Here is a 26,155-nt window from a genome sequence, read left to right as displayed (position 1 = left end):
GTTTTCTGTAAAGTCTGTAACATTCCCTGGTACCAGTGCCTGATTTTCAGCTTTAGTCAGCTTCATATTTAGTAGGTAAAAATATTAGATAGTAGATTAGATTTAGATTTGATTAGATTCAACAGATTCATTCAATGGATACAATGAGAAGAAGTTTTGCACTTTGGTTGGATGCCAAACCCCTTTTCGTTGTACTGTACTTGTGCTGTATAATGACAATACATTTGAATACACAAATCAAATGTTTTCCTACTAACCTGCTAAACTTACCTTTCTTGTTTTTACTCGTTTGACTGTTCATCACCTACAATCACAGAGCAGGGCCCTTCTCTAAAGATCACCCCATTCAAACCGTTGTCTCTCCTCTCTCCAGACCGCCGGCTGACCTCCTGTGACCTTCCTCCTCTTCTCCTCCGGTCATGCCGCTTCCTCCCCCCCCGGCGCGCGGGCCTCTCGGCGGCCTCTTCTGACAAAAAAACACGTACTTAACCGAAAGATGTCGGCGTGCGGCGACTTTGCAGAACACGTGTGGAAACCCGGCTCTTGTAAGAACTGCTTCCACCCGCGCAGCGCTCACCACCGCTCGGCCGCCGGCGGTCTGGGCGGCGGCGGCTCGCCAGCGGTCTGCCTGAGGCCCGGTCTGGGCGGTGGCGACGAGGAGGACGGAGTGACGTCTCCGTCGCCCTACAGCAAGCCGACCATCGCCGTCAAACCTACCATGATGACCGCCGACACCAGCGAGGTGATGACCGATGTCAACATGAATATAGAGCAGGTGAAGGGTTGGACCTTTTTTTCTTTTTGGTGCGGCTAGGAGGGGGGGGGGGGGGTAAATATAGAAGTAGAGTTAGAAGTGTTTTTTTTTTTATATAGAAGTAGAGTTAGAAGTGTTTTTTTTTATAGAAGTAGAGTTAGAAGTGTTTAAGTAGAGTTAGAAGTGTTTTTTTCTTCTTTTTTTTTTACAGAAAACGAGAAAAAGAACCTCTGCAGATTATGGTCATTTATGTATTCATTCTCTTTGTGTCTCTTTATTTAATTGTAATTTGTGCGTATGACTTGCATTCACACGTCTTTTCATGCATGTGTGTGTGTGTGTGTATTCATCAGGAGAACCCAAAGAGCCCCGTGGAGCGTTTTGGGCTGAAGAAGCTCCTCGATCTGTCTCCCCTCTTCATCGACGCCAACGGCTGCAGCAAGGCTCTCCTCCGCGGGGCCGTCCTCCAGAGCCCCGGGTCCGGAACCAAGATGGACTACAACACCAGCCGCTTTTCCCCCGGACCCCTGTCCCCCATGTCCCCCCTTTCCCCCCTGTCCTCCCTCTCCCCTACTGCCTTGCCCAAAGACTCCATGATCATCGGCAATATCTATGTCACCCAGGAAGAGGGCCGTGGCTCTCACGGTTTAAATGGAGCGACGTACAGACAGCAGATCAGAACCACCACCACCACCAGGACCATCAAGAGCACTTACAACGGAGGCAGTGTGGCGACTAACAGGGCGAACGGTCAGGGTCTCCAAAGGGTGTCTGTGGGGGTACCGCCGTCTGTGGACCTCACCACCTCCACCCCCAGCACAGTGCACAGTAACGGCCTCGGCCCCGGGAAGACCACCGCCGTTACCCCTGAGCCGTCCAGCACTTCACCCCCCGCCCCGGCCACCGCCTTAACGCTGGACTCCGTCGTCGCCCACAACCCCCAGCCCTGTGTCCGCTCGCCTTCTTTCCTGTCCGAGCCGGTCAGCCTATCGGACTCCTCCTGCTCTTATCGTAGCAGTACGGACTCGCTGCCCGGCCAGGAGGGCTTGGGGGGAGGTCCCGTGGGTTCAGAGAGCCCGCACTCGGACCCCCACACTCCCGACGGACAGCTGGATACCGAGCCCATATATGCGGAGAGCACCAAGAGGAAGCGGAGGGGAGCGCAGGGGGGGAACGGGGTACAGGGCCAGGAGGACGCACCCCCCCAGCGCTCTAAGATGGAGCTCTCAGCGGAGGGACAGCGGGCCACCATCACCGTCATGGCCGCCCACATGGAGGAGAACAACCGGACGTTCTACCTGAGGAGCCCCGACTCCGCCGTCAGTACCCAGTGTCACTTCAGCCCCACGGCCCTCAAGGACCCCGGCAGCCCTGCCTTCCGCTGGCCCACTCCCAGCCCCACGGCCCTCAAGGACCCCGGCAGCCCTGCCTTCCGCTGGCCCACTCCCAGCCCCACGGCCCTCAAGGACCCCGGCAGCCCTGCCTTCCGCTGGCCTTCCACTCCCAGCCACAGCGCCCCCTCGCTGCTCACAGACACCGGCCTCCTCCCGCCCAAACCCCAGTCCAGCCCCCCCATACCCCCCAAGAGGAGCAGCCGCTCCCCTAAACTGGGCACCTCCAGCCTCTCCTCTCTCTCCCCGGTCCCTCTCCCCGACCTCCCCATGTTGGTCCTCCTCTCGTCCCCCAGAGAGGCACAGCCGACGAAGCCCCACCACGCGGAGACGCCCTCGGAGCGCCGGCACAAGCCCCACCCGCACGGCTCCGCGTGGAACTGCCGCATCGAGGAGGAGGAGGAGGAGGACGACGAGGAGGAGAGGAGAGAGGGGGAGACGAAGGAGGAGGAGGAGGCGACGGCCAACCCGGGGGTGACCCCGTGGGGGACGGGCCTGGTCAACGGCGTCACCGTCTGGAGGGAGACCAGGGATTGGAGGGCCCACCACGGCCCTCCTCCCGTGACGGAGGCGGGCACGGTCCCCCCCCCGCCGGCCCTCGACAATGGTGCCAGTCAGGGGCAGAGTGAGGGCACCGGAGCAGAGGAGGAGGGCAAACATAGCGGGAGCATGCTGGCCAAGGCACCGTCACTCACTGGGTCAACAGAGCTGCTGACAGCCGGGCAGGCAGCCGCCAACCATGAGCCCAATCCTCCACCTCCTCCACCCAAAAAACACCACCGGTAAGGAGAACTTCTCACTCACTCATTCATTCATTCATTCATTCATTCATTCATTCATTCATTCACACACACACCTATTTATTTACTCGCAGAGGGCAAAGAGCAGACGAACATTGAACGTTGGCATTTGTTGCTCCGTAGAAATCATTTCTGGTGGAAATCAAAAGTAAAGAATACTTTTCCTCCCTTCAAGATGCAACACTAAAATGTATGTTTTTCTTTTTTTAATCTGTGTAGACTTTGCCTGAGCGTAGCTGAAGATAAGCTAGTAGAAATGAATACAACATCTGCTCATATATCACCTCCAACAGAACAATACTGATAAGGTGACGGTATAACAGATTGGCAGGGATTCAAAGCTACATAAATAACGACAGAGGATTCAGGGATGTCAGCCTTTTCTGGTCGTGGAAAGCCTTGTTCCTCTTCTTGTGAGGAGTTTATATTCAGTATTCAATACAGCGGCTTGCCTAACACAGATGCAAGTCTTTTAATACAATATTGGGCCAACAAACTATGCACTCGACCCCAAAGCGGGAGTTATTCACAGTGGCAGATATTGGCCTGTTTGTGCTGCACATTCCAGTATGTGGCTCACATTGACTTTTAACGTCAGTGTATTTCACGCGTGTGACGACGCAATTGCATTACATTACATTACATGGCATACAGTAAGTTAATATGCAAGACATTAGCTCGGAACGTCTCGGCAGTGACATATTTAGCACTCTCTTAGCGTAAAAGCATTTTGCTGTTTGATAGTAAAGTATTCATTGTTGTGCTATTTATGGAACGGTAGACTATAGCGTGTTGACTTGGACCCTATAGACTTTATGTTTACTAGCTGACTATAGTGTGTGTGTGTGTGTGTGTGTGTGTGTGTGTGTGTGTGTGTGTGTGTGTGTGTGTGTGTGTGTGTGTGTGTGTGTGTGTGTGTGTGCGCGTTCACAGTGTGCCCTTGCTTAGTGCAGCCATGCACGTGAACCCTACTGTGATCTGTCTTTTCTTAGCGTGATTATTCAGTCTTGAATCGGCCTCTCCATTCTAGGCTCTTCCCATCATTCAAACCGCTCCGGCGTCGTTCTTCAATGGCGTCCACTGTTCCTCCATTCGTGGCAGCAGTGTGACTTTTTCTATTCTCATTTTACACACAAAACAAGCCAGTCAAATTGTCCCCTGCTGTGTCACGTTGCTGTCAATTTGTTTTGGCTGCCACACAATGGACAAAAGCTGTGAAAAGAGAGGCCTTGCTCCATTGATATGGCCTCACAAAGACAAAACTGTCTCTCTGACTGGCTTTTACTGTAATGAAAATGCACCGTACATTGTCATTATATTATTCATATTAGTATTAGTAGGGCTATCGTGCATTAAATTATTAATATTGATGTTTTGGGTTGCTTAAATGCATCCTATGATTACATATCTATATTGTTGTATCGGGGCATTTTTAAGCATTAGTAATGTTATGTGGAATGTTGAATTCCACCTGCTTACAGGATTATGCAGATTCATGAGACATTTTCACATTGGTTTTTTCACATTGACTATTAATAATATTGTCACCTGCTGTGAGCTTGACATGTGATTGGTGGTCTTATGTGGACCACATTTAATAAGCACACTGACGTTTTTGCACTCGTCCTACTTTAACCTGCAGTCGCATCAGAGTGGCTAAGAATACATCCTCCTGCTGTCTGAGTCACCTACTCAAAAGCAGAAACAGAGAAGTGGTGGCCGTGTGATGTGCTGCAGCTATCGGAGAGAGGGTCAAATGATCTCGTCAAAATAAACCTATACTTTGTCCGGTATAGCGAGTTTAGGTTTTAGGACGAGACTGTGAATTCCTCAAGGCCTCGTTGAGCAGAGGTCCTGGCACCTTGAGGTACGACAGTCAACAAAGAAAGCCCCGGCTGGGGTCCTGTGTTCCAAACTAGCTCTTCGCCCTTTGACACTGGTCCATCTGAAATAAATGCTGTGGGTCTAAACTCTGCATATTAGGGAGGCAGGGGAGGAAAGTAGCCAGACAGCCTGCTTATATAGCTTTCTAATTCAGGTCACGTAGCCCTACTCTGCTCGTGCTTTTGGTGCGTACTTCCTTTAACCCTTTCACTACCACACGACAGAAGGTTAACCCTTTCACTACCACACCACAGACTGTTAACCGTCTGTAGTGTGTCGTGAAAGGGTTAACCCCTTGCTGTGTGGCAGTGAAAGGTTTAACCTTATGTATTGATATGTCGCAGCGAAAGGGTTAACCCATTGGTAGTGTGGTAGTGAAATGGTTAAAGGTAGAATCTGTAATGCAACCCCTAGGCAAAAGATGACAACGTGGTACTGCACTTTGTTTATATATTTGTTAGTTTTTGTCTGATGTGTGGTTTGGGTTTCAGTGGGGATAGGGGGGGGGGGGGGGGTGGGTTGCTATCACTGGCCACACCTCAGGCTGTAGCCAAGAGAGGTCTGGAGAAATTCACAGTATAATAAGTATTACTAAACTCCAACCCAGACATCGGACCAAAATAATTAAAAAGTGCAGTACCAAGCGGGGCTCTTTTGCCTAGAGGTCGCTGTTTGACGGCATTGCAGATTATACCTTTAACCCTTTTCTGATCTTTTGGCAACCCTGTTATGTTGATATTCGAAACCACAGCAGACTTTCTGTTGGCTACTAGTCGGTAGAAAAACCACGGCTGCTCCTGATCACGTTTCAGGAGCCCTTATTTTTGTGGTAATTCTAGTAAGGCCATATCTCTCTCTCCCGTTATGACATTGCTAGCGTGCTGCACTGATAAAAATACACCTTGTCGAGACGCATGTGGGAACACGCCTCCAGCCAGCCAGCCAGCCAGCGTCATGGCTTTCTTTTGGGAGTTTATGTTTGTGTTCCTCTGAGCCTTGTGCATTTGGCATCACTACCTCAGAGATGATGGATCAGGCAGACTGCTGCAGGGAGTCTAGGTGTCCCAGCAGGTCACCCCTCATGGTCACTACAGGGAGACATGTTATGGAGAGTCTTAACTCTTACACACACACAATTGTTAACATGTAGTGTTTTTCCGTTAGAAGGCAAAATGACAAACTTCTGTTCCACTGAGAGAGTGGAAAATCGAAACACACACACACACACACAAACACACACAAGTATGGGTACATACTACTCCCCATGAAGCAGCATTTTGTTGTGCTGAATCATTTAAGAGCCGCAGATGGTTTGGAAAATCTGTCCTTCTCCTACAGGCAGCACCAGGGTGGTTGATTCTTCTGTTGCATCTTGGAACGGTTCTTTTAACCCCGGCAACAACCCAACCCATCCATTGTATCGGGGCTGATCTTAAGATCCTAAGGGCCTGTGTGTGTATGGGTGTGCACACCCACATCATCACACATGAGTGTGCATTTGGGTACTATTATGGGATAGGCGTGTCAGTTGGGTCAGTGAAGGACGCCAGAGGGGCCTTTGGCGGAACAGATTGTTGCCCCTGGCAACTCCCAAATTGTCCCAGGCTTGTAGGCAGTTGCCACCCATAGAAATAGAATTTACAGATACAGCCGCGCTCGTTCGAATCCATCCGGAAGTCTACACTTTGCGGTCTATAAACCACAGAAATCTAAATCCGCTACCCCTCCCTCCCACGAGCAATGATCCCGACCCCTTCTCTGTAGCGAAGAATACATAGCATCCTGTTGCTGGCCGAAAGTGCTGAGGTCGCTCTAAAGGGAGCTAGCTAGGTAGTCGTGAGCAGATGCTATATATGACATATGGGGGTTTTAATTTGGCAGATTTAACTGCCCCTGTACCTTTCCTGCTGGGAGAGACTTGAAATACACATATGAGCCGTGTGGAGCCAGGGTTGTGTTACTACGCCATGGCGCTGTAGACGGGACACTGGTCTGATCCGGGGGGGCATTATGAGTCCGCCCGCCGACCAAGGACCACCGCTTCTCCAGTATGAGGTAGGCAACTGGTGTAGGTTCTGTGAGGGAAATGTTATCTATGTCCATCTGTGTTAAATCTCTGTACAGCTTGACTAGTTAATATGATCAACTAGCTACAGCCCAGACACTAGGCTACAGTCTGACAGTGTCTCTTTAACAACGACCAAGGTTAGGAGATATAGCATTTGGCCTATTTCTTTAGTTCTTAGGATATTCGTGGTGGCGGCAGATGCCTTAAGTGGGCGAAGGGCTCAACAAGTAATGAGTGTGTGCGCAACGCAATAAGTACTTTTTCAATGTTTCTTTTATTTTGTTCATCCGCTTGTTCATCCGTCCGGGGAATCTATTTGTGGCGAGCCTTTTACGTTAGTCTTTCTGATATTGTGGTTGGCTGCCATAATATATATAAATCATCTTATGTATGTAGAGTGTTTATAGATCATGAACAATGGATTCATGGTCTAGGTTTGTTGCTCAGAAGGGTTAGGTTCTGGAGTGGTTGTGTCCTTGTGGCTTGCAATGGTGTGATGATGGATGGATATTAGTCAACCTCTCTTTCTTTCTTTCTTTCACTCAATATCTCACTCTCATACTATCTTGCTCTCTCCTCTCGTCTATTCCTATCTCCTACTTTCTCTCTTCCATCTTACTCTCTTCCATCTCTCTGTACTGTCCTCTTGGTCCAAGAATAGTACATTAGTGAAGTACATCGAGGGGACATGAGTTCTCATCCTCTCTCTCTCATCTCTCTCTCTCTCTCTCTCTCTCTCTCTCTCTCTCTCTCTCTCTCTCTCTCTCTCTCTCTCTCTCTCTCTCTCTCTCTCTCTCTCTCTCTCTCTCTCTCTCTCTCTCTCTCTCTCTCTCTCTGAATAAAGAGCCAACACCATACACAATGGCGTTACATATGGTAGAACTAACTAATTGTTGTGAATTTCAAGCTTCCAGAACAGAACAGAGCGCTGGTTTGATTCAGGATCCTGGGAGCTTTGACTATTATGGACCTTGACAAGCCAATACTTACAGCTCTACTGGCAGCAGCAGCAGCAGTGTGTGGAGCTGCTGCTGCATGGAACAGCATGCTACCTCTCTCGCCCCTTCCCTCTACGTGCTCTGAGTACTGAGGCTGCATAGCCCCGAGAGAGAGAAGAGAGAGAGAGAGAGAGAGAGAGAGAGAGAGAGAGAGAGAGAGAGAGAGAGAGAGAGAGAGAGAGAGAGAGAGAGGGAGATGGAGAGAGAGAGAGAGAGAGAGAGAGAGAGAGAGAGAGATATGAGAGAGAGGAGAGAGAGAGAGGGAGATGGAGAGAGAGAGAGGAGAGAGAGAGTGAGAGAGAGAGAGAGAGAGAGAGAGAGAGAGAGAGAGAGAGAGAGGGCTAGGGGTGAGTAGGATGATAGAGTGAGCCAAAGTAGAGCTGGGCAGTAGTTCAATATTATCATGGTCTTTTGACAGGGTCATAACATGATAGAATGATGATATCGTGTTGTCTGAATGAATAACAAGTAGTCTATGTATTAAGTTGAATCTTTTCACAAAACGAGAACTTAAATATTGGAGGGAGTATAAATAAAGGGCTTTGGTTTATACTTGACATTACCATGCAGTTCAATGTCATGGATATATCAATTGGATTGTGTGATTTCACACTCAGGTGCTGTAATACTCTATTGAGCCCTACAGATGAAGACCCATATAAGTCCATTTTGAAACCAGCTTGTGTATTTATTTGCTGTTGTAAAGTCAACCTGAATCACTTGGCACAGTGAGTGTGATACATCACCTGAAAGCAGCCTCCTGCTCAACCTCTATTGTCTTTATGAATGAACTCACTCAACACTCCATCTTTAGATAATAAGGTCCGAAAAGGACGGTGTCCTCAAAAAAAATAGGTGTAATATGGTTCTTCGTCTGAGGTGTTCAATTATCACAATGTTAAAGGAACACGCCAACTTTTTGGGAAATTCGCTTATTTGCCATCTACCCTGGAGTTAGACAAGCAGATACATACCCTTTTCTTCTCTGTGCATGCATTAGGCTTAGGGAACAGCCGCACCGTTAGCCTAGCTTAGCGGCATTCACTGGAAGTAGGTGTGCCAGTGTAGCCTAGTTCCCAACAGTCACGAAATACACTCCAAATACAACTCCAAAACGTTCCTGTCAACATTTACCTGTGTATTTACCACATGGGGGAAATTCTTTTTGACATTTAAATGTTCTAAGCAGATATACTCTATTACTATATTTTTTGCCGAACCACTGCTTATAAGCCATGTTGTTTTTTGAAAAACGGGGCTTATAAGCAAATTTCCCAAAAAGTTGGCGTGTTCCTTTAAGTTCTTCCATATCGCCCAGCCGACCCTAAGAGAAAGTACAAAGAGAGAGAGAGATGGAGGGGAGAGGATGAGGACGATGGGGGGGGGTCAGAGGAATAGATAATATGGCACAGTTGGGACATTATAGATAAACGTTGAATCCTGTTGAACATTAATATCCCCTTGGCTTCAAAGCCATGGTTTATTGTGTGACTGTCTATAGCCTACGATAAGACTCCTGTTGGAACAATAGGTGTCATTCTTCTCCGTCCTGGACCGCGGCGGTCTGTCTGCGCTGTGTTGCACGTTGCAACACCAGCTGTCTAGAAAGTCACTGCGTCAGAGTCCTTTCCCAACTCCACCACAGAGCTTGACGACTCCCTCAAGCAGAGAACTCATCTTATCTATCCAGTAGGAGGGAGGCATCTGGTGTAGCTTAGGTTATCCGTGGTGGTGGCAGATGCCTACGTGGGCAAAGGGCTCAAGTAATGAGTGTGTGCGTGTCACGCAATAAGTACTTTTCAATGTTTATTTTATTTTGTTCATCCGCTTGTTCATCCGTCCGGGGAATCTATTTGTGGCGAGCCTTTTTTACGTTAGTCGTTCTGATATTGTGGTTGGCCGCCATATATATTATAAACCTTATGTATGTAGAGTGTTTATATAGAACTTGAACAATGGATTCATGGTCTAGGTTTGTTGCTCAGAAGGGTTATGTTCTGGAGTAAGGTTGTGTCCTTGTGGCTTGCAATGGTGTGATGATGGATTATGGATATTAGTCAACCTCTCTTTCTTTATCTATCAACCCAGAGGCTTTGGTGCTCTCAATGTGGCCTGGATCCAGCGCGGCCGCCCACTCTATTTGTAATCGTATGATTGGGTTCATCTGAATTCACTGTGAAGACGGGGCAGAAGTGGGCACCCTTGACGAGGAGGAGAGGGAGATGGAAGCATAGACGTCCTTTAGTAAACACAACATTTCCGAAATGCCAAATTACATTAAAACGCCTAGTGTGTGAAACCTGCAGGTATAAACGCACTCGTGTGTGAAAGGTGACCCGGGTCTCACAAAACCGAAAGGTCACAGGTTCTGATTCCCATGTCAGCCGAAAGTGTCCATCCTTGCCGATGTCCTTGAGCAAGACACCGAAGCTCTTATCTGCTCCAATGGCGCCACAGATCCGCTCCATGGCTGACCCTGAGCTCTGACCCCTCTGGTGAAATTAATATATGCATGATTGTGGTATCTGAAGAAACAAGTGACTAGAAATGCACAGTACAGTCTAACTTGCAGTTGAAATGCATTCACTTGCATGCAATAGATTTTCTTTCTTCTTCACATTCATATCATCACATTCACATTGATGTTAATTCACATTCTCCTTGTTATTTAGACCGTTGGTGGTTGTTCATTGGTTCAGATATCGCAGGTTGTACTGTATTTAATAATCTCACAAAAAATTTGTCTCACCAACGAGACTGGTGGTGAGACTAGATATATCTGTGGTATCGTTGGTGAGACTAGATATATCGGTGGTATCGTTGGTGAGACTAGATATATCGGTGGTATCGTTGGTGAGACTAGATATATCTGTGGTATCGTTGGTGAGACTAGATATATCGGTGGTATCGTTGGTGAGACTAGATATATCGGTGGTATCGTTGGTGAGACTAGATATATCGGTGGTATCGTTGGTGAGACTAGATATATCGGTGGTATCGTTGCTGAGACTAGATATATATGTGGTATCGTTGGTGAGACTAGATATACAGGTGCAGCTCAATCAATTTGAATATCGTGGAAAAGTTATATATTATTTCAAGTTTTAATTTGGCTGATTATGGCTTACAGGTCATGAAAGCCAAAAATTCAGTATCTCAGAAAGTTTGAATATTACATAAGACCAATATTTTTTTAATTATTATTATATAGAAATGTCGGCCTTCTGAAAAGTATGTTCATGTATGTTCACTCAGTACTTGGTTGGGGCTCCTTTTGCACAAATTACTGCATCAATACAGCGAAATATATAGACTTTTCCACGATATTTAAATTTATTGAGCTGCACCTGTATCTGTGGTATCGTTGGTGAGTAGGGATGCACCGATATGAAAATTGGCCACCGATACCGATTGTTCAACTAACACTATCGGCCGATACCGATACCGATACTTGTATATTTGTATATAAGTATTTGTAATTTTTTTTCTTTTATTTTTTTTCTTTCTTATTTTATTTATTTTTTTAATGAAACTACTGTATATTTGTATGTGTGTTTGTATTTGTAGGCCTCTTTACTTACTTAAAAAAAGGATACATCAAGAAATATGTTTATGGTATTAATTCCACCATGCCATGTAGCACTATTTCTCTCCCAGTATCGTCTGGCGGCCTGCAGATGGATACTATTCTCTCAACCAGAGCTCTCAGCCAATGCAATAGAACCATTTTGATTGACAGTCGATTCGGCCAATTACGCCACACCGCTAGCACCCACCGCCTGCTGTTCTTACCACCAATCGGCAAGCGTTTATTAATTTTCTACTTTCTGGCATGCCGCCATTGATCTGCTTGCGACTCGAGAGCACAACAAACTTAACGTAGCTAATACCTTAGCTGCCCGGCCCGCCGACCAGCGCTCCACAGCATGACCAAATGAGACATAATGATTTTACTGCAACAAATGTTATAATAAAACAAAGCCTTTCTATACATTTGTCTGGTTGAAAACTTTATTAACAGATTGCAGAATGGGTAGTTGCGTACGGAATGAGCAACGGAATGGAACTGAGCTATGAACGGAATAATGCCTTGCTTACTTGCTGTGTTCGGGTAAATAATATGCTGATGTTATATTGAACGTGTAACACTAACTATATAACGTTATTAACTAACTAGCTACGTTGATGCCTGGATGGTGCTAATTAACTAGCTACCGTACCGGGAGCTCACGTTGATGCCTGGATGGTGCTAGCTAACTAGCTACCGTACCGGGAGCTCACGTTGATGCCTGGATGGTGCTAGCTAACTAGCTACCGTTCCGGGAGCTCACGTTGATGCCTGGATGGTGCTAGCTAACTAGCTACCGTTCCGGGAGCTCACGTTGATGCCTGGATGGTGCTAGCTAACTAGCTACCATCCCGGGAGCTCACGTTGATACCTACTAACTGGCTACCGTTCTGTGATTTGTTTACTTCGAGGTTGAAGAAAGTGCACTTTTAGGTTGAAAGAATGGGGGCCGGGGGCGGCGTTGTGCAGGTCGCGACGCGTTTTGCCTTTTGACGCGACACAAATTGATGGATATTTATCGGCTACTGCCATCGGCACATTCGAGCTTATCGGCCGATAGGCCGATTGCAGTCAACAAGGCACTTATCGGCCGATACCGATACCCGACCGATACATCGGTGCACCCCTATTAGTGAGACTAGATATATATGTGGTGTCGTTGGTTAGACAACGATACCACAGATATATCTAGCCTCACCAACGATACCACAGAAAATATCTAGTCTCACCAACGATACCACAGATATATCTAGTCTCACCAACGATACCACAGATATATCTAGTCTCACCAACGATACCACAGAAATATCTAGTCTCACCAACGATACCACAGAAATATCTAGTCTCACCAACGATACCACAGAAATATCTAGTCTCACCAACGATACCACCGATATATCTAGTCTCACCAACGACACCACAGAAATATCTAGTCTCACCAACGACACCACAGATATATCTAGTCTCACCAACGACACCACAGATATATCTAGTCTCACCAACGACACCAAACATCCCACTCGATGCCGGTAGTGGCTCCACAAGGCCATGTAAGAGGCCAGTCAATGATTGAACAACACCACCACCAGCAGGCATCCAGCTATAGAACCCTATTTTCTGTGGAAAGGTCTACATCAGTTTGTGGGGTGAGGATACATTATTTTAATCTAGCACTCAGGGATCGCTCTCTTCTCCTGTCTGCATTGATTGCTTCAGCCTGGCCCCGAGGTTATGATCTACCTTGAATCAGAGGGAATCACGTCCTCGGTAATCCATTGATCCCACCTGCCTAGCGTTCTTGTATTAATTGTATAATTAAGGTTGATTATAGAGCAATTCTCGCCGTCACGTTTTCTTTTTATACAATGTTAGCCGTCAGTACTGCAGATTTTGAACTGCATTGAATTGCTTGAAACAGAAAGGACGCTCTGTGGGGTTTGATGTTTGACGTGCAGTGATGAGGAAGGTTAGACCCGGGGCGACAATGAGGAAAGAAATCATAATCACAATAATATTCAGAAGGATTCAAATATATATATTTGACAAATATATATATATAATTTATATATATATCACAATATCTCTACTAGGTATGGACTATGGATAATAATCAAATCACGTGTAATGAACATACTGTATACTGTATTCAGAATATTTCATAAATAATTATTTTGAGAATAATATTTACTTTTTATCATTCATATTGTGTATCTCCATCCCCAATATTCAGAAATTCCATGTGATCACCCAGATAGACTGGAAATCATCAGTCAGGTATCAGTACGTTGCCCTGTAGGGACAGTGTCCTTCTCATTTAACAGGCTGGGAGTTCTCACCACCAAAGGACAAGGAAGTGGTTGTGACCTGTGCCTGTGCGCGTGCACGCATACGCTCATGTACAGAATGTGTTTAGTTTGTCACCTAGCCATGCGGGCGCTGGGTGCCTACTCTTGTGCCAACTTTCAAGGGCGTGGAGCCAGGTTTTGTTTGACGTTGCTAAGCGACCATGACCAGCTGCTTCCATATCATTGACATCTAACATCTTCATATAACAGTTTAGCTATTCTTATCGTTGAAAATTACTACAACGTATAGGGCTGTACCGAATGTCATTTTTTAACATTCAAAGCTTCGATTGAAGTATTCGAACGAAGCTTCGAATGTCTATACATTTTTTATAATTTTTTTATACAAATTTTAAATTCTTTATTAAATTATTATTTTTTTTTTTTTAACCGAATCCTCAATTTGAATAAAGTAATTAATCTGATTAAATTAGTATTTTTCCTTTATTAAATCAACTTTCTTTAATGAATATAACTCATCAGTTTCGTCAACATAAATAATCCAATAAGGGCACGGTTGGTATGAAAGTGATGGTGACGTCTTATAGTATAATATTATAATATTAGTGTAGCCTAAACTTTATCTGCAACTGTGAAGAAAACCCCAATTGGTTTAAACAGATTGAATAGACACACACAAAAAAAATGTATTTAAAATTTAAAATTCGAATGTTGATTTAGAATTCGAATGTCAACATTATGATCGAAGCTTCGAAGCATTCGGTACAGCCCTAACAACGTATGATGTATATCATGCCAGTTAGGGTACCTTACCTTGTGTATTACTGCACCTGTATACTGTTTACTTTTACTCTTACTCTTTTACATTTACTCTTAGTATATATTCAGATTCCAATTTTTTATTGCCTTCATTTTAGATGTGGATAGGAAGCGGGGGGGAGATGCCATTTGTGGGAACAAATATACAGCGAATACCATCGTTTGAAATCCCCAGTCCGGAGCTCATCTTCTATCAGGTGTTTAATAAAATACCGTCAGACAGATACAGGGTTCGCACAAGGTCATTGAAGTGCTTAAAGTGCTTTAAAAGAATTTATAAAAAAAAGTCAAGGCCTGGAATTTTTTGAAAACAGCTAATTGTTTAACAAGGTGCTTAAAAAGTCATTGAAATTCAAATCAACCATTGGCAATTGAATGTTTTGTTCATCCATGATCAAATTGTTCTGAATCAAGAAATCGTTTTTTTTTTGGGTTCTGTTTTAATAAAGTCTGACGAGTCACTGTCTCCTGCTTGACATCCTTGAAAATGAAAAATAGTGCTTGGAAAATTACTTAAAAGTCCTTAAATTTCATTTAGCAATGTCTGTGGGAACCCTGTCTATCTGCCGACTGCGGTCGGTCGGTTCCTCGTCACAGGAAATGCGGTGCACGTTGCTTCCAAAGGTTGAACTAGTATGTTTATTTTCAGGGACGCAGCCGTCGCACCCTGAGAACAAGGCACTGCTCTTAGCGTGTGCCGTCACAGCTCTCGCTTTTGAGTGCGCCTCCCTGCGCGTCCACATTGACAACAATGGATTCGAGGGTGCAAAGAAAAGCGTGGCGTGTGTCCGGCCCCTAACCATGTAGATTCCCCCAATAAAAGAGGCCCCCCATGTGTGAGTCAGGAAGTGAAACCGACATATTGTGGGGCAACTTGATCCACCACCACTGTGGCCGAGCCCAGGGACCTTCCGCTTACACTGTAACAGCACCATCTGTAGCTAGCTGGCCGTAGCTTCAGTCCTCCCCCCTGCCCACTGCTTTATAAATACCGTGCCCGTGTCATGATAACATGTGTGTCAACAGATTCAATGTGCTCCTTAGCGTACTTGTTTACATTCTAAATCTGGGTTTAGTGTCAGTTGCCGCGGTTACGTCCGGCTCCGCTTACCCCCCCGTCTCCAACGGGAGACGTGTCTGAATGTAGACCCTGTCCAAAGCGGCTTCGCTCGGAGGATCGCAGTGTTTGTGGTTGAAATCTCAATTCTGCCAGTGACATTTCAGGCCGAGGAATCGGTATTATCTGTGCTCGACGAAAGACAGCACTGTAGGGTTTTTGATTAATGACTGTTTAGACTAATGCGAGACGCGCCAAGGACCACAGTGCAGATCAGTATGACCAGAGCCATTTAATACCAGAGTTTGGACAGCGAGGTTTCAAAAAGAGTTCTGGAAGTGCCAGTTGGCTCATGATAAAGTGGCTACAACATGGCGTCCATACTCCAACCATGGCCTACACATCAAGTATGACCTTTTTAATGTTGTGACTTCACCAACATTTCCAACCATAATTAGATTAGATTCAAATTTGTTGTCATTATACAGCACAAGTAGTACAGTACAACGAAAATAAGTTTGGCATCCAACCAGAGTGCAAATGTAACAGTACGATAGTAATATACAATGAATGTAGTACAGGTGATTAAACTGGGTATAAAATATATAAATTAGTACTACTGGGTAATAGTGCTAATCAGATGTATGTACAGAGTTGTAGTATTAATATGTACAGTGATACACATATAGAGACACTATGGTAGTAAGTCATACTAGCCAGCAGTGTAACTAGTAAGAGTAGGTAAAGGATATGTACAGATATAGATATAGTATCTACAAATGTGTAAAAAGAAAAAAGGTTATATGCAGGTATGTACAGACAGATATGGATAGATATGGATAGATAGATAGATGGATAGATAGGCAACATCACCTCCTGGTTTGGGAATAGCACTGCACAAGACCGAAGCAGACTACAAAGAGTGACACGTTCAGCCGAACGCACAATTGGAGGGGGGCTCCCCACCCTCCAGAACATTTACAACAAGCGTTGCAAGGGCAAGGCTAAGAGAATCATTAAAGACTCCAGTCACCCGAACAACTGCCTCTTTGAACTGCTGCGGTCAGGCAAGCGATACCGGAGTCTCAAGGCGAGCACAGAAAGACTCAGAAGAAGCTTCTATCCCCAGGCCATCAGGCTGCTAAACGAACAATGAACACTACACAACAACAACCACCAAACGCACATAGCACACACATCCACACGCACACACTCACTTTAAACAAACACACTGTAGCACCCACTCCACACACTTTATAGCACACACCCACTTTAAACAAACACACTGTAGCACCCACTCCCCACACTTTATATTTATTGATGAAGGATTGCACTACAACTCGTACACCTTACTGTAAATTGTACCTAAATTGTACCTCATCCCATTTCTGCTTTGCACTATATTGTACTGTACATTAGTACACTGCATAGTATTGTATATTATATGGTAACTCAGAACATTGTACATATGTCTATACCGAACACTGTGACCTCATTTTCTTCTTCTAAATTACATGCTATACTATGTTATTTGATACTATCTTGTCTAGCACAGTCTCTGGAGCGTAACAGTAAGAAGCATTTTGTATGAAAGTATTCTGTACTTCTGTATGACAACTATTAAAGAAACTTGAAACTTGAAACTTGATATACTGTACAGTAAGAATACATATATATTGTATGGGTTTCAAAATTCAGCATGGCTGTTAGATTTCCATTGTGTGTCCTTGTCATAATGGAAACATAGCCTAGGCCTACTCTACGGTGTTTATTTATTAGTTTTTTTTTGCATGCCCTTGTTCAGAGGTCAGCCATGCTCATCCTTCCACCGGCCCTGTATGAGCAGCAGTGATTATCACATTCCTTCACTGAGGGGGGAAAGGAAGAGAAATCCACTGTTTAGAATACAAATGATCTCAGAGAGGAGATCTAGGTCTCGAGACGCGCGCTGGCTCTCTCTCTGTCTCACACGCGCACACACTCACACACACACGCATGCACACACACACAACCACACACACACACAAAACCACACAGTCCCCGTGCCTATTACTGTTTCCCACCGCCTCAGCATTTCCACTGCCTTTCATTGCAGGCTCTTTGTTTGTGTGTAAACGATAGTGGGTCCTTTAGCTAGCTGCCCATACAGACCACACTCCCCCCTCTCTCCTCTCCTCTCCTCTCCCCTCCTCTCCTTTCCTCTCCCTCTCATCTCCTCTCCTTCTCCTCTCCCCTTGTCTCCTCCCCTCTCCTCTAATATCCTTCTCTTCTCCTTATCCTCTCATTCTCCTCTCCCCTCATCTCCCTTTCCTCTCCCTTTCCTCTACTCTCCTCTCCCTTTCCTCTCCCTCTACTCTCCTCTCTTCCCCTCTCCCTTTCCTCTCCCTCTACTCCTCTCCTCTCCCTTTCCTCTCGTCTCCTCTCCTCTCTTCCCCTCTCCCTCTCCTCTCCTCTCTTCCCCTCTCCCTTTCCTCTCCCTCTACTCCTCTCCTCTCCCTTTCCTCTCGTCTCCTCTCCTCTCTTCCCCTCTCCCTCTCCTCTCCTCTCTTCCCCTCTCCCTTTCCTCTCCCTCTACTCTCCTCCCTTTCCTCTCCATTTCCTCTCCCTTTCCTCTCCCTCTACTCTCCTCTCTTCCCCTCTCCCTTTCCTCTCCTCTCTTCTCCTCTCCCTTTCCTCTCCCTCTCCTCTCCTCTCTTCCCCTCTCCCTTTCCTCTCCCTTTCCTCTCCCTCTACTCTCCTCCCTTTCCTCTCCCTTTCCTCTCCCTCTACTCTCCTCTCTTCTCTTCCCCTCTCCCTTTCCTCTCCCTCTCCTCTCTTCCCCTCTCCCTTTCCTCTCCCTCTCCTCTCCTCTCCTCTCCTCTCCCTTTCCTCTCCCTCTACTCTCCTCTCCTCTCTTCCCCTCTCCCTTTCCTCTCCCTCTCCTCTCCTCTCTTCCCCTCTCCCTCTCCTCTCCTCTCTTCTCCTCTCCCTTTCCTCTCCCTCTCCTCTCCTCTCTTCCCCTCTCCCTCCTCTCCTCTCTTCCCCTCTCCCTTTCCTCTCCCTCTACTCTCCTCTCTTCCCCTCTCCCTTTCCTCTCCCTCTACTCTCCTCTCTTCCCCTCTCCCTTTCCTCTCCCTTTCCTCTCCCTCTCCTCTCCTCTCTTCTCCTCTCCCTTTCCTCTCCCTCTCCTCTCCTCTCTTCTCCTCTCCCTTTCCTCTCCCTCTACTCTCCTCTCTTCCCCTCTCCCTTTCCTCTCCCTCTACTCTCCTCTCTTCCCCTCTCCCTTTCCTCTCGTCTCCTCTCGTCTCTTCCCCTCTCCCTTTCCTCTCCCTTTCCTCTCCCTCTCCTCTCTTCTCCTCTCCCTTTCCTCTCCTTCTACTCTCCTCTCTTCCCCTCTCCCTTTCCTCTCCCTCTACTCTCCTCTCTTCCCCTCTCCCTTTCCTCTCCCTCTACTCTCCTCTCCCTTTCCTCTCCCTTTCCTCTCCCTCTCCTCTCTTCTCCTCTCCCTTTCCTCTCCCTCTACTCTCCTCTCTTCCCCTCTCCCTTTCCTCTCCCTCTACTCTCCTCTCCCTTTCCTCTCCCTTTCCTCTCCCTCTCCTCTCTTCTCCTCTCCCTTTCCTCTCCCTCTACTCTCCTCTCTTCTCCTCTCCCTTTCCTCTCCCTCTACTCTCCTCTCTTCTCCTCTACCTTTCCTCTCCCTCTACTCTCCTCTCCCTTTCCTCTCCCTTTCCTCTCCCTCTCCTCTCTTCTCCTCTCCCTTTCCTCTCCCTCTACTCTCCTCTCTTCTCCTCTCCCTTTCCTCTCCCTCTACTCTCCTCTCCTCTACTTCATCCGTTTTGCTTGGCTGATTTACGGCGGGGGTTGAAGTCAGGGGCCGGCAGATAAATAGATAGAGCCAGTCGTTCAACGGATGAAGGGATGAAGGAAGAGAAGATAAAGAGAGAGGGAGAGGGGGAGAGAGATGGAAGGTGAAGGAGGGAGCTGTGTGCCTCTGAACCATTTAGCTGGCATAATGAGGCGTCTGAATGGCTGTCACTCTGCCTAATTGGTCCCCTTGATTAGAAAAATACCCGAGGGAGGCCGGGGCCCTTCTCGTCGGGAGCGTTAGGGGCAGTTATGGCAGCCGGGGCAAACAGGAGATGGAAGCATTCCCTGCTTATCTGATGAGGACGAAAACCTCCTTCCGCCAGCTTGATAAGAAGAAATGGATCACAAGCAAAAAATCTGCTAATCTGCTGGATTTTTAAATTGTGTCATGTTTTTTTCCGGAAGATCGCTAAAATAATTTAATCATGTATATTTTTTCTCGTATCAAAATAGCAGTGCTAGTTCTTTAATAAGATAAGATAAGATATTATTTTATTGATCCCCATGGGGAAATTCGGGCATCATAGCCTATAAACAGTGTAAACAATGTAATCAACTCTGAATACCAACATAATGTCTGCATACTGTCATCCCACATGACGTTTGTAATAGTCCCACCACATAAAGTACATTCCCAACAGTGAATAAGGTGGGATGCGCGGCGCCTCTCCGCAGAGGAAGTGAACCCACTTCACAGTCGCTCTTTCATGCAGGAGTCAAACAAACAAGCGGCCTCGCACAGGCGCTTATTAGAGCCAGGTTGTGCTTCGATCTACATCAAGGGGGAAGTGAGTGGCTGTGCTTGTACAGACAGAGGCCGTAAACAAAAATAGACGCCGAGCCTGCAGCGAAACCGCCTGCTGATACAACTGCACATGCCAGACCAGTTCTCTTAATGTGATGCTGTGGAGACTGTTGACAGTAGCTGCCTCAACCTAAACCTTCTTCTTTCTGTCTGCCTACCTTCTCACTTGTTGACTGACTGACTGACTGCGGGAAACTTGCTAGACCAGTTCTGTAATATGATACTACTGAGAAGATTTTGACTGTTGATGTGTTTTAAAGAGATGGCTGCCTATAGATTGTGTTTGTGTGTTGCTCTGTCGACTCTCTGTCTGGCTGGCTAAGTGACAAACTGACTCTCCGTCTCGCTGGCGACTAACTGACTCTCTATCTGGCTGGCTAACCGACTAACTGACACTCTGTCTGGCTGGCTAACCGACTAACTGACTATAATGTCTGGCTGGCTAACCGACTAACTGACTCTCTATCTGGCTGGCTAACCGACTAACTGACACTCTGTCTGGCTGGCTAACCGACTAACTGACTATATGTCTGGCTGGCTAACCGACTAACTGACTCTCTATCTGGCTGGCTAACCGACTAACTGACACTCTGTCTGGCTGGCTAACCGACTAACTGACTCTCTGTCTGGCTGGCTAACCGACTAACTGACTCTCTGTCTGGCTGGCTAACCGACTAACTGACTCTCTGTCTGGCTGGCTAACCGACTAACTGACTCTCTGTCTGGCTGGCTAACCGACTAACTCGGGGTACATGCCAAAACCATTTTCCTAATGTTATCCTTTGGAGAAGAGATGCTTTTTGTTGCTGAAAGGTTAAGTGCAGTTTGATTGGGTTTTTACTGTAGAATGACATATTGCTGTCTTGTCAACTTGGTTGGTTACGTCAGTGTTTTGTTTTATATTCTTTACCGTCTGGTACCTCTTCCTCTTTATGGTGTTAATAGGAAGCAGATATACGACTCATCGTTATCACACACACACACACACACACACACACACACACGTCACACACACGCACACACACTGAAAAAGACAAAGGCACAGTGAACCACTTTAGACAGATTAGAATAGAATACATGTGTGAATTGTTTGTCTCGCACTGAGTCTAGGGAGAAAACAAGCTTTAACTGCTTTCTTTCCTCTTGCAGGGTGTGCGGTAGGATGAGTGGCAGCAACATGGAGTTGGACCGCTGCAGCCCACAGGGGTCAGTAGAGAGCCTCACCCAGTCTCTACGGGGACTGGGCAGTGCCAGTCTACCCACTGCCTCGACTGACAGCCTGACTGCTGACACCGGTGAGTACTGAAAACCTAGATGTGCTAGATTAGCTTATAGTCATTCCATGAGAGGCTTGAGTTGTGTGTGGGGACGCCTGGGTGGTGTCCCTGGTCTGTGTGTAATGAAGCCTAATGAGTAGAAGCCACGAAAAGGGTGTGGCTCGGCGAGCTTAGGGCTCGTCAACACCTGTGGGCAGTGGGCGCTGTCTAATACTGGTGAGTAGCACAGCTGTGAGGTTAAAGATAAGATAAGATAATTATTTTATTGATCCCCTTGGGGAAATGCAGGTGTCATATAGCAGCATGGGGGAGGGGGTAGCCGGCTGGGGGAGGTACAGGTATGGGCAGGGTAATAGTAGAAACATATAAATATAGACAAACGTTTTTATCTGAATATAAAAATAAGAGAAAGAGAAACAGTTTAAACAATATAATTAACTCTGAATAATATAAAAATATGAGAGATATAAAGAGTAAAGTCGGCCTCTACACGGTCTTCAGGGTTCGCACAAGGTCCTTGAAGTGCTTAAAGTGCTTGATCTTTGTCCAAAAAAAGTCAAGACCTGGAATTCCTTGAAAACAGCCCATTTTTAACAAGGTGCTTAAAAAGTCCTTGAAATTCAAATCAACCATTCGCATTGAAAGTTTTGTTCATCCATGATAAAATAGTTCTGAATCAAGAAATATAACTTTTTTATCTAAAGTGTAACTAATTGTCAGAAATTGTTTTTTTTAAACCATAAATATTGGATCCGATTTTTTTTTCAATCAAAAACAGCATTTAAAAGTGAATTGTATCCGTTTAAATGCCCTTTTAAAATGGAAAACAGTGCTTAGAAAAGTACTTGAAAGTCCTTGAATTTCATTTAGCAATGTCTGTGGGAACCCACGGTCTTGTCAGTGACTTGTAACAGTTAATGCGGCAGACTACTTATTTATTCAGAAGAACGTGTACCTGTCACAACAAGTGTCTACGTGGAAACGAGGAGAAAACCCTGGCAGTAACGGCTCAGCGTGTTTGGGAAAGTCTTTTTTGTTGTTGCCCTTTCAAATGTCGCTCGGTGATGTTTAGCCGTGTGGCAGGAGGAAGCGTCTGTCTGCAGCGAAACTGAGGAAGAGGGATGTGAATATGAAATTAACTGTGGCGGTTTTAGAACAGCAGAAGTCCTCTCGCTTCCTCTTTCTTCGCCCACGTCCGTTGACCACGTCTGTTATATATACCGGTACCTCGCTTTGGTTTTGTTTTGACACGATCCGAGCTGAGGTTTTGGGAAGTAAGAGCCGCAGAAGTAAACGTCAGGTCGAGGAACGTGACTCCGTCTTGACGCACTGCTCTTCAGCTTTGGCGTCATCATCCATCCAGTTGCAAGTCTCGTTTCTTTCTTTTTTATCTCTGCGGCCCTTAGACGCCTTTAATTGCTGCAACTTCCTGGGAAGTGTTGTTTGAAGACATAATTATGGACTCTGATAACGAGGGGGCCTGGGCTTCTCTCCCTATGGAGTCGTACTTTTTTCTTTTTTTACGGTTTTCCCTCCGTGAAAGCAGTCATTTTAGGCCACGCCACACAATTATCTCGGTATCTCTCTCGTCTGGGCCGATGTCAAGTTTCAGCTCTTTGGTCTTTCGAATTCGCAATCTTGTCACGATAGGACGGAAGATGTTTTTGAGCGTCACCTCGGACACAGGACCTGTGTGTGTTTGTGGGGTCTACCCGTTAAACCCACACTTAACCCCTCCAAGGCTCTTTTGACTCTCTCTCTCGAGGTATGTGTTTTGTACTGATAATGGCTAGCCAATAGGTAGGGAGAGGATGTCTGTTTCTGCTGTTGGTTTATGGGAAACGGAGTCTCGGGGACACTGAGTCACAGAGCAGGCGCTGTATGAATGGACGGAGGCGCCCGAGGCGGTGCCTGGTTAACCAGTAACCACCGGTGACTGTTGCTCTCTGTATCTGTGTCTGTCAATCAGCCTCGTCTCGCCTCTCGTCTCACTCTCTCACTCCGTCTCTCGCGCTGCACATTGTTCACTGTGTATCGTGTCTTTATGAACCTTCAATGAACCCACGCTGGCCGTGCGGCTAATCCTGTTTGTGGTCCGCTGCTCGGATTGCACTTGCGACTTCCACCGGCGTTCCTCGCTAGATTGTTTTTCGGAACGTTGCTGTATGTTTGAGCTTGTTTCTTCTGTTTTCCATAGATATTCTACTGTTTTTCTTTTGTTTTTTTTATCAAATATTAGTATTGTATGTCTGTATGTTAGAAGTTTGTTTCTGAAAATCAATTTGTCAAAGAAAAAAGTTGAGTTTTTCAGTTTTCCGTTGGCTGACGTGTTGGCTCTTATGTTCAGGTTCCCAGGATGCAACACGGATGACTTGCTCGTCGCCGTTCCCCAGAAGCCCCATGACCTCCACGCCCGGCTCACCTCGCCCAGAACAGTTCCCGAGCAACAGCCTCAGCAACCAGACCCAACCGCCCCCCCTGCCGGAGAAGAAGATGGTGAACCGCACCCTGTCCGCGCCCGACAACGCCAACGGGAAGCCCTTCGTCCGCGCCTACCCCCGCCTCCCGTTCACCGGCTCCGAGAGCAACGTGTGCCGCCCCGGCGGCGACACGGGTTCCCGGTCCAGTTTACCGTCCAGCCCCGCGGACCCGCGGCCCATCTCCTCCTCCAGCGAGTCTCTGGAGCGCTGCCACGCCCCCCCGCCGGGCCGCCCCGCGCGCTCCCGGACCCTGGACGACCCGCTGAAGGCCCGCCTCGGGGGGGGGCGCCTGGGGGTCCACTGCCGCGGGAGCGTCGCCTGCTCCTCCTCCCCGCAGCTCAGCATGCCCTTGGCGCCGTCCGGGTCGGGGGGCCTGCAGCTCCAGGCCCTGCTGAGCAACATGGACAGCCGGGAGGGGGTCTACTCCAAGCTGGGGGGCCTGTACGCCGAGTCCCTGCGGCGGCTGGCGCTGAAGTGCGAGGACCACTTCACCCGCTCGCAGAGGAACCCGCTGAGGTTCGACGAGAGCAACTGGTCCCTGTTCAAGCTCACCTGCAACCGGCCCAGCTGCAGCGCCGGGGACGCCGTGTACTACGCCGCGGCCTGCGCCTCCGACCCCAGCAACGCCTACGCCGTCAAGGTAATCAAGCGCACCCTCTAGATGCCCCACTGGAGCGACAGTGGCTCGGGAGGTAGAGCAGTTGTCTGGTAATCCCAGTTTGATTCCCGCTCACTCCCGGGCAGCGTGTCGATGTGTCCTCGAGCGAGACACTTAAACCCTCATTTGCTCCCGATGAGCAGGTTGGCACCTCGCATGGTCGCCTCCGCCGTCGGTGTGTGAGTGTGTGAGTGAGTGGGTAAAATGTGAGGAACAAATTGTAAAGCGCTTTGGATAAAAGCTGTTATATAAATGCAGCCATTTACCATTTGACCATTTACAAATTTGATTTTATAGAATCAAATCATAAATCAAATCAAATTTATTTGTAAGGCCCGACAACACACAACAAGTCAAGAAGAAACATCACAATAAATCAAGAACAAAGACAAAAACACCAGGAAATTTAAGATAATTTTTTTTTAATAAAGGTATTAAATTAATGCAACACTCCCAGAGGTAGGATCTGGAGGGAGGTAGTGTGACCTTCCACACGTTACACTCTCCCGGTGAGAATCTGAGCTGCCAGGCTGGCTGGCGCATGTGTCGGAGGAAAACATGTGATAGTCTCCGGCCTCTCGGACCAACAGTAGGGGGGGTGCGCAACAACCAGGAAGGGGGTTGGGAATTGGCATAACGACTAACAGTGGGATGGGAGAAAAATCGGAAGGGGGGGGGGGGGGATAAGAAAAAAAAGATAAAAATGTATGCAACACTCCCAGACATACCCCACGTGATGGTAAGGAAAAACTCACTAAAAACCTAGCAATAGGAAACACATTATATGACGCCGTTTGTTTTGACGTGTACCTGCTTGCTATAGGAGCACCAAAGAAATGCGAAAGTCCTCTCGTTCATCCATAAACGATATACACAGTCTATATCTCAAGCAATATCTAGTGTTGTTGAGATATTCAATATATTTCTTGGCAATGTGGTCCTTTTGTGGGGTTCTCTCTGCTAGCTTGTTTCAAAGTATGACCTCAGAGTAGCCTCTGCTGCTAATGCGCTTTGATATCAGACGGTTGCACCGAGGACGACCTGGTGTTTGTACTGTACTGCTGAGTGTGGGAGACCAAACAAAACGGACTGAGGGATGAGGGGCAAACACACTAAACAACACTCTCTGGAATTCCAAACAAGCGTGGGGTGTGTGTGTGTGTGTGTGTGTGTGCACTTTGCTCCTAATTGCCGTGAGAAGAGGTGCGTTTATAATCTAGAAGATCGCGCTTGCGCTCTCTCTCTGTCTCTCTCTCCTCAGAGCCGACCACTCTCTCAAGCTTGTCCTCTCTCTCGCTCTGTTTCTCTCTCTCTCTCTCTCTATCTCTCTCTCTCTCCTCAGAGCCGACCACTCTCTCAAGCTTGTCCATCAAGGTCATATTTCCTCCTGTATAACAATAAAAAGGTGCACAATGGCTGTAGTAAGCCATCTCTCTCTCTCTCT

General features: G+C 46.9%; 1 protein-coding gene across 1 annotated transcript in view; it reads left to right on the top strand.

The window, feature by feature from the left end:
• Window positions 1-376: 376 nt before the first annotated feature.
• Window positions 377-26,155, top strand: part of prag1 (PEAK1 related, kinase-activating pseudokinase 1) — a 30,437-nt gene continuing 4,658 nt past the window's right edge. The window contains 4 exon segments of the mRNA XM_084325291.1: window positions 377-775; window positions 1,108-2,927; window positions 21,446-21,591; window positions 23,921-24,693. Coding sequence (XP_084181417.1) covers window positions 497-775; window positions 1,108-2,927; window positions 21,446-21,591; window positions 23,921-24,693 — 3,018 coding nt within the window. The 5' untranslated portion in view covers window positions 377-496.

The sequence above is a fragment of the Notolepis coatsorum genome (assembly GCF_963971535.1).
Source record: "Notolepis coatsorum genome assembly, chromosome: 11".
Classification (NCBI taxonomy): domain Eukaryota; kingdom Metazoa; phylum Chordata; class Actinopteri; order Aulopiformes; family Paralepididae; genus Notolepis; species Notolepis coatsorum.
Note: the sequence above shows the minus strand (reverse complement) of the source record. Positions and strands in the feature narration are given on the sequence as shown.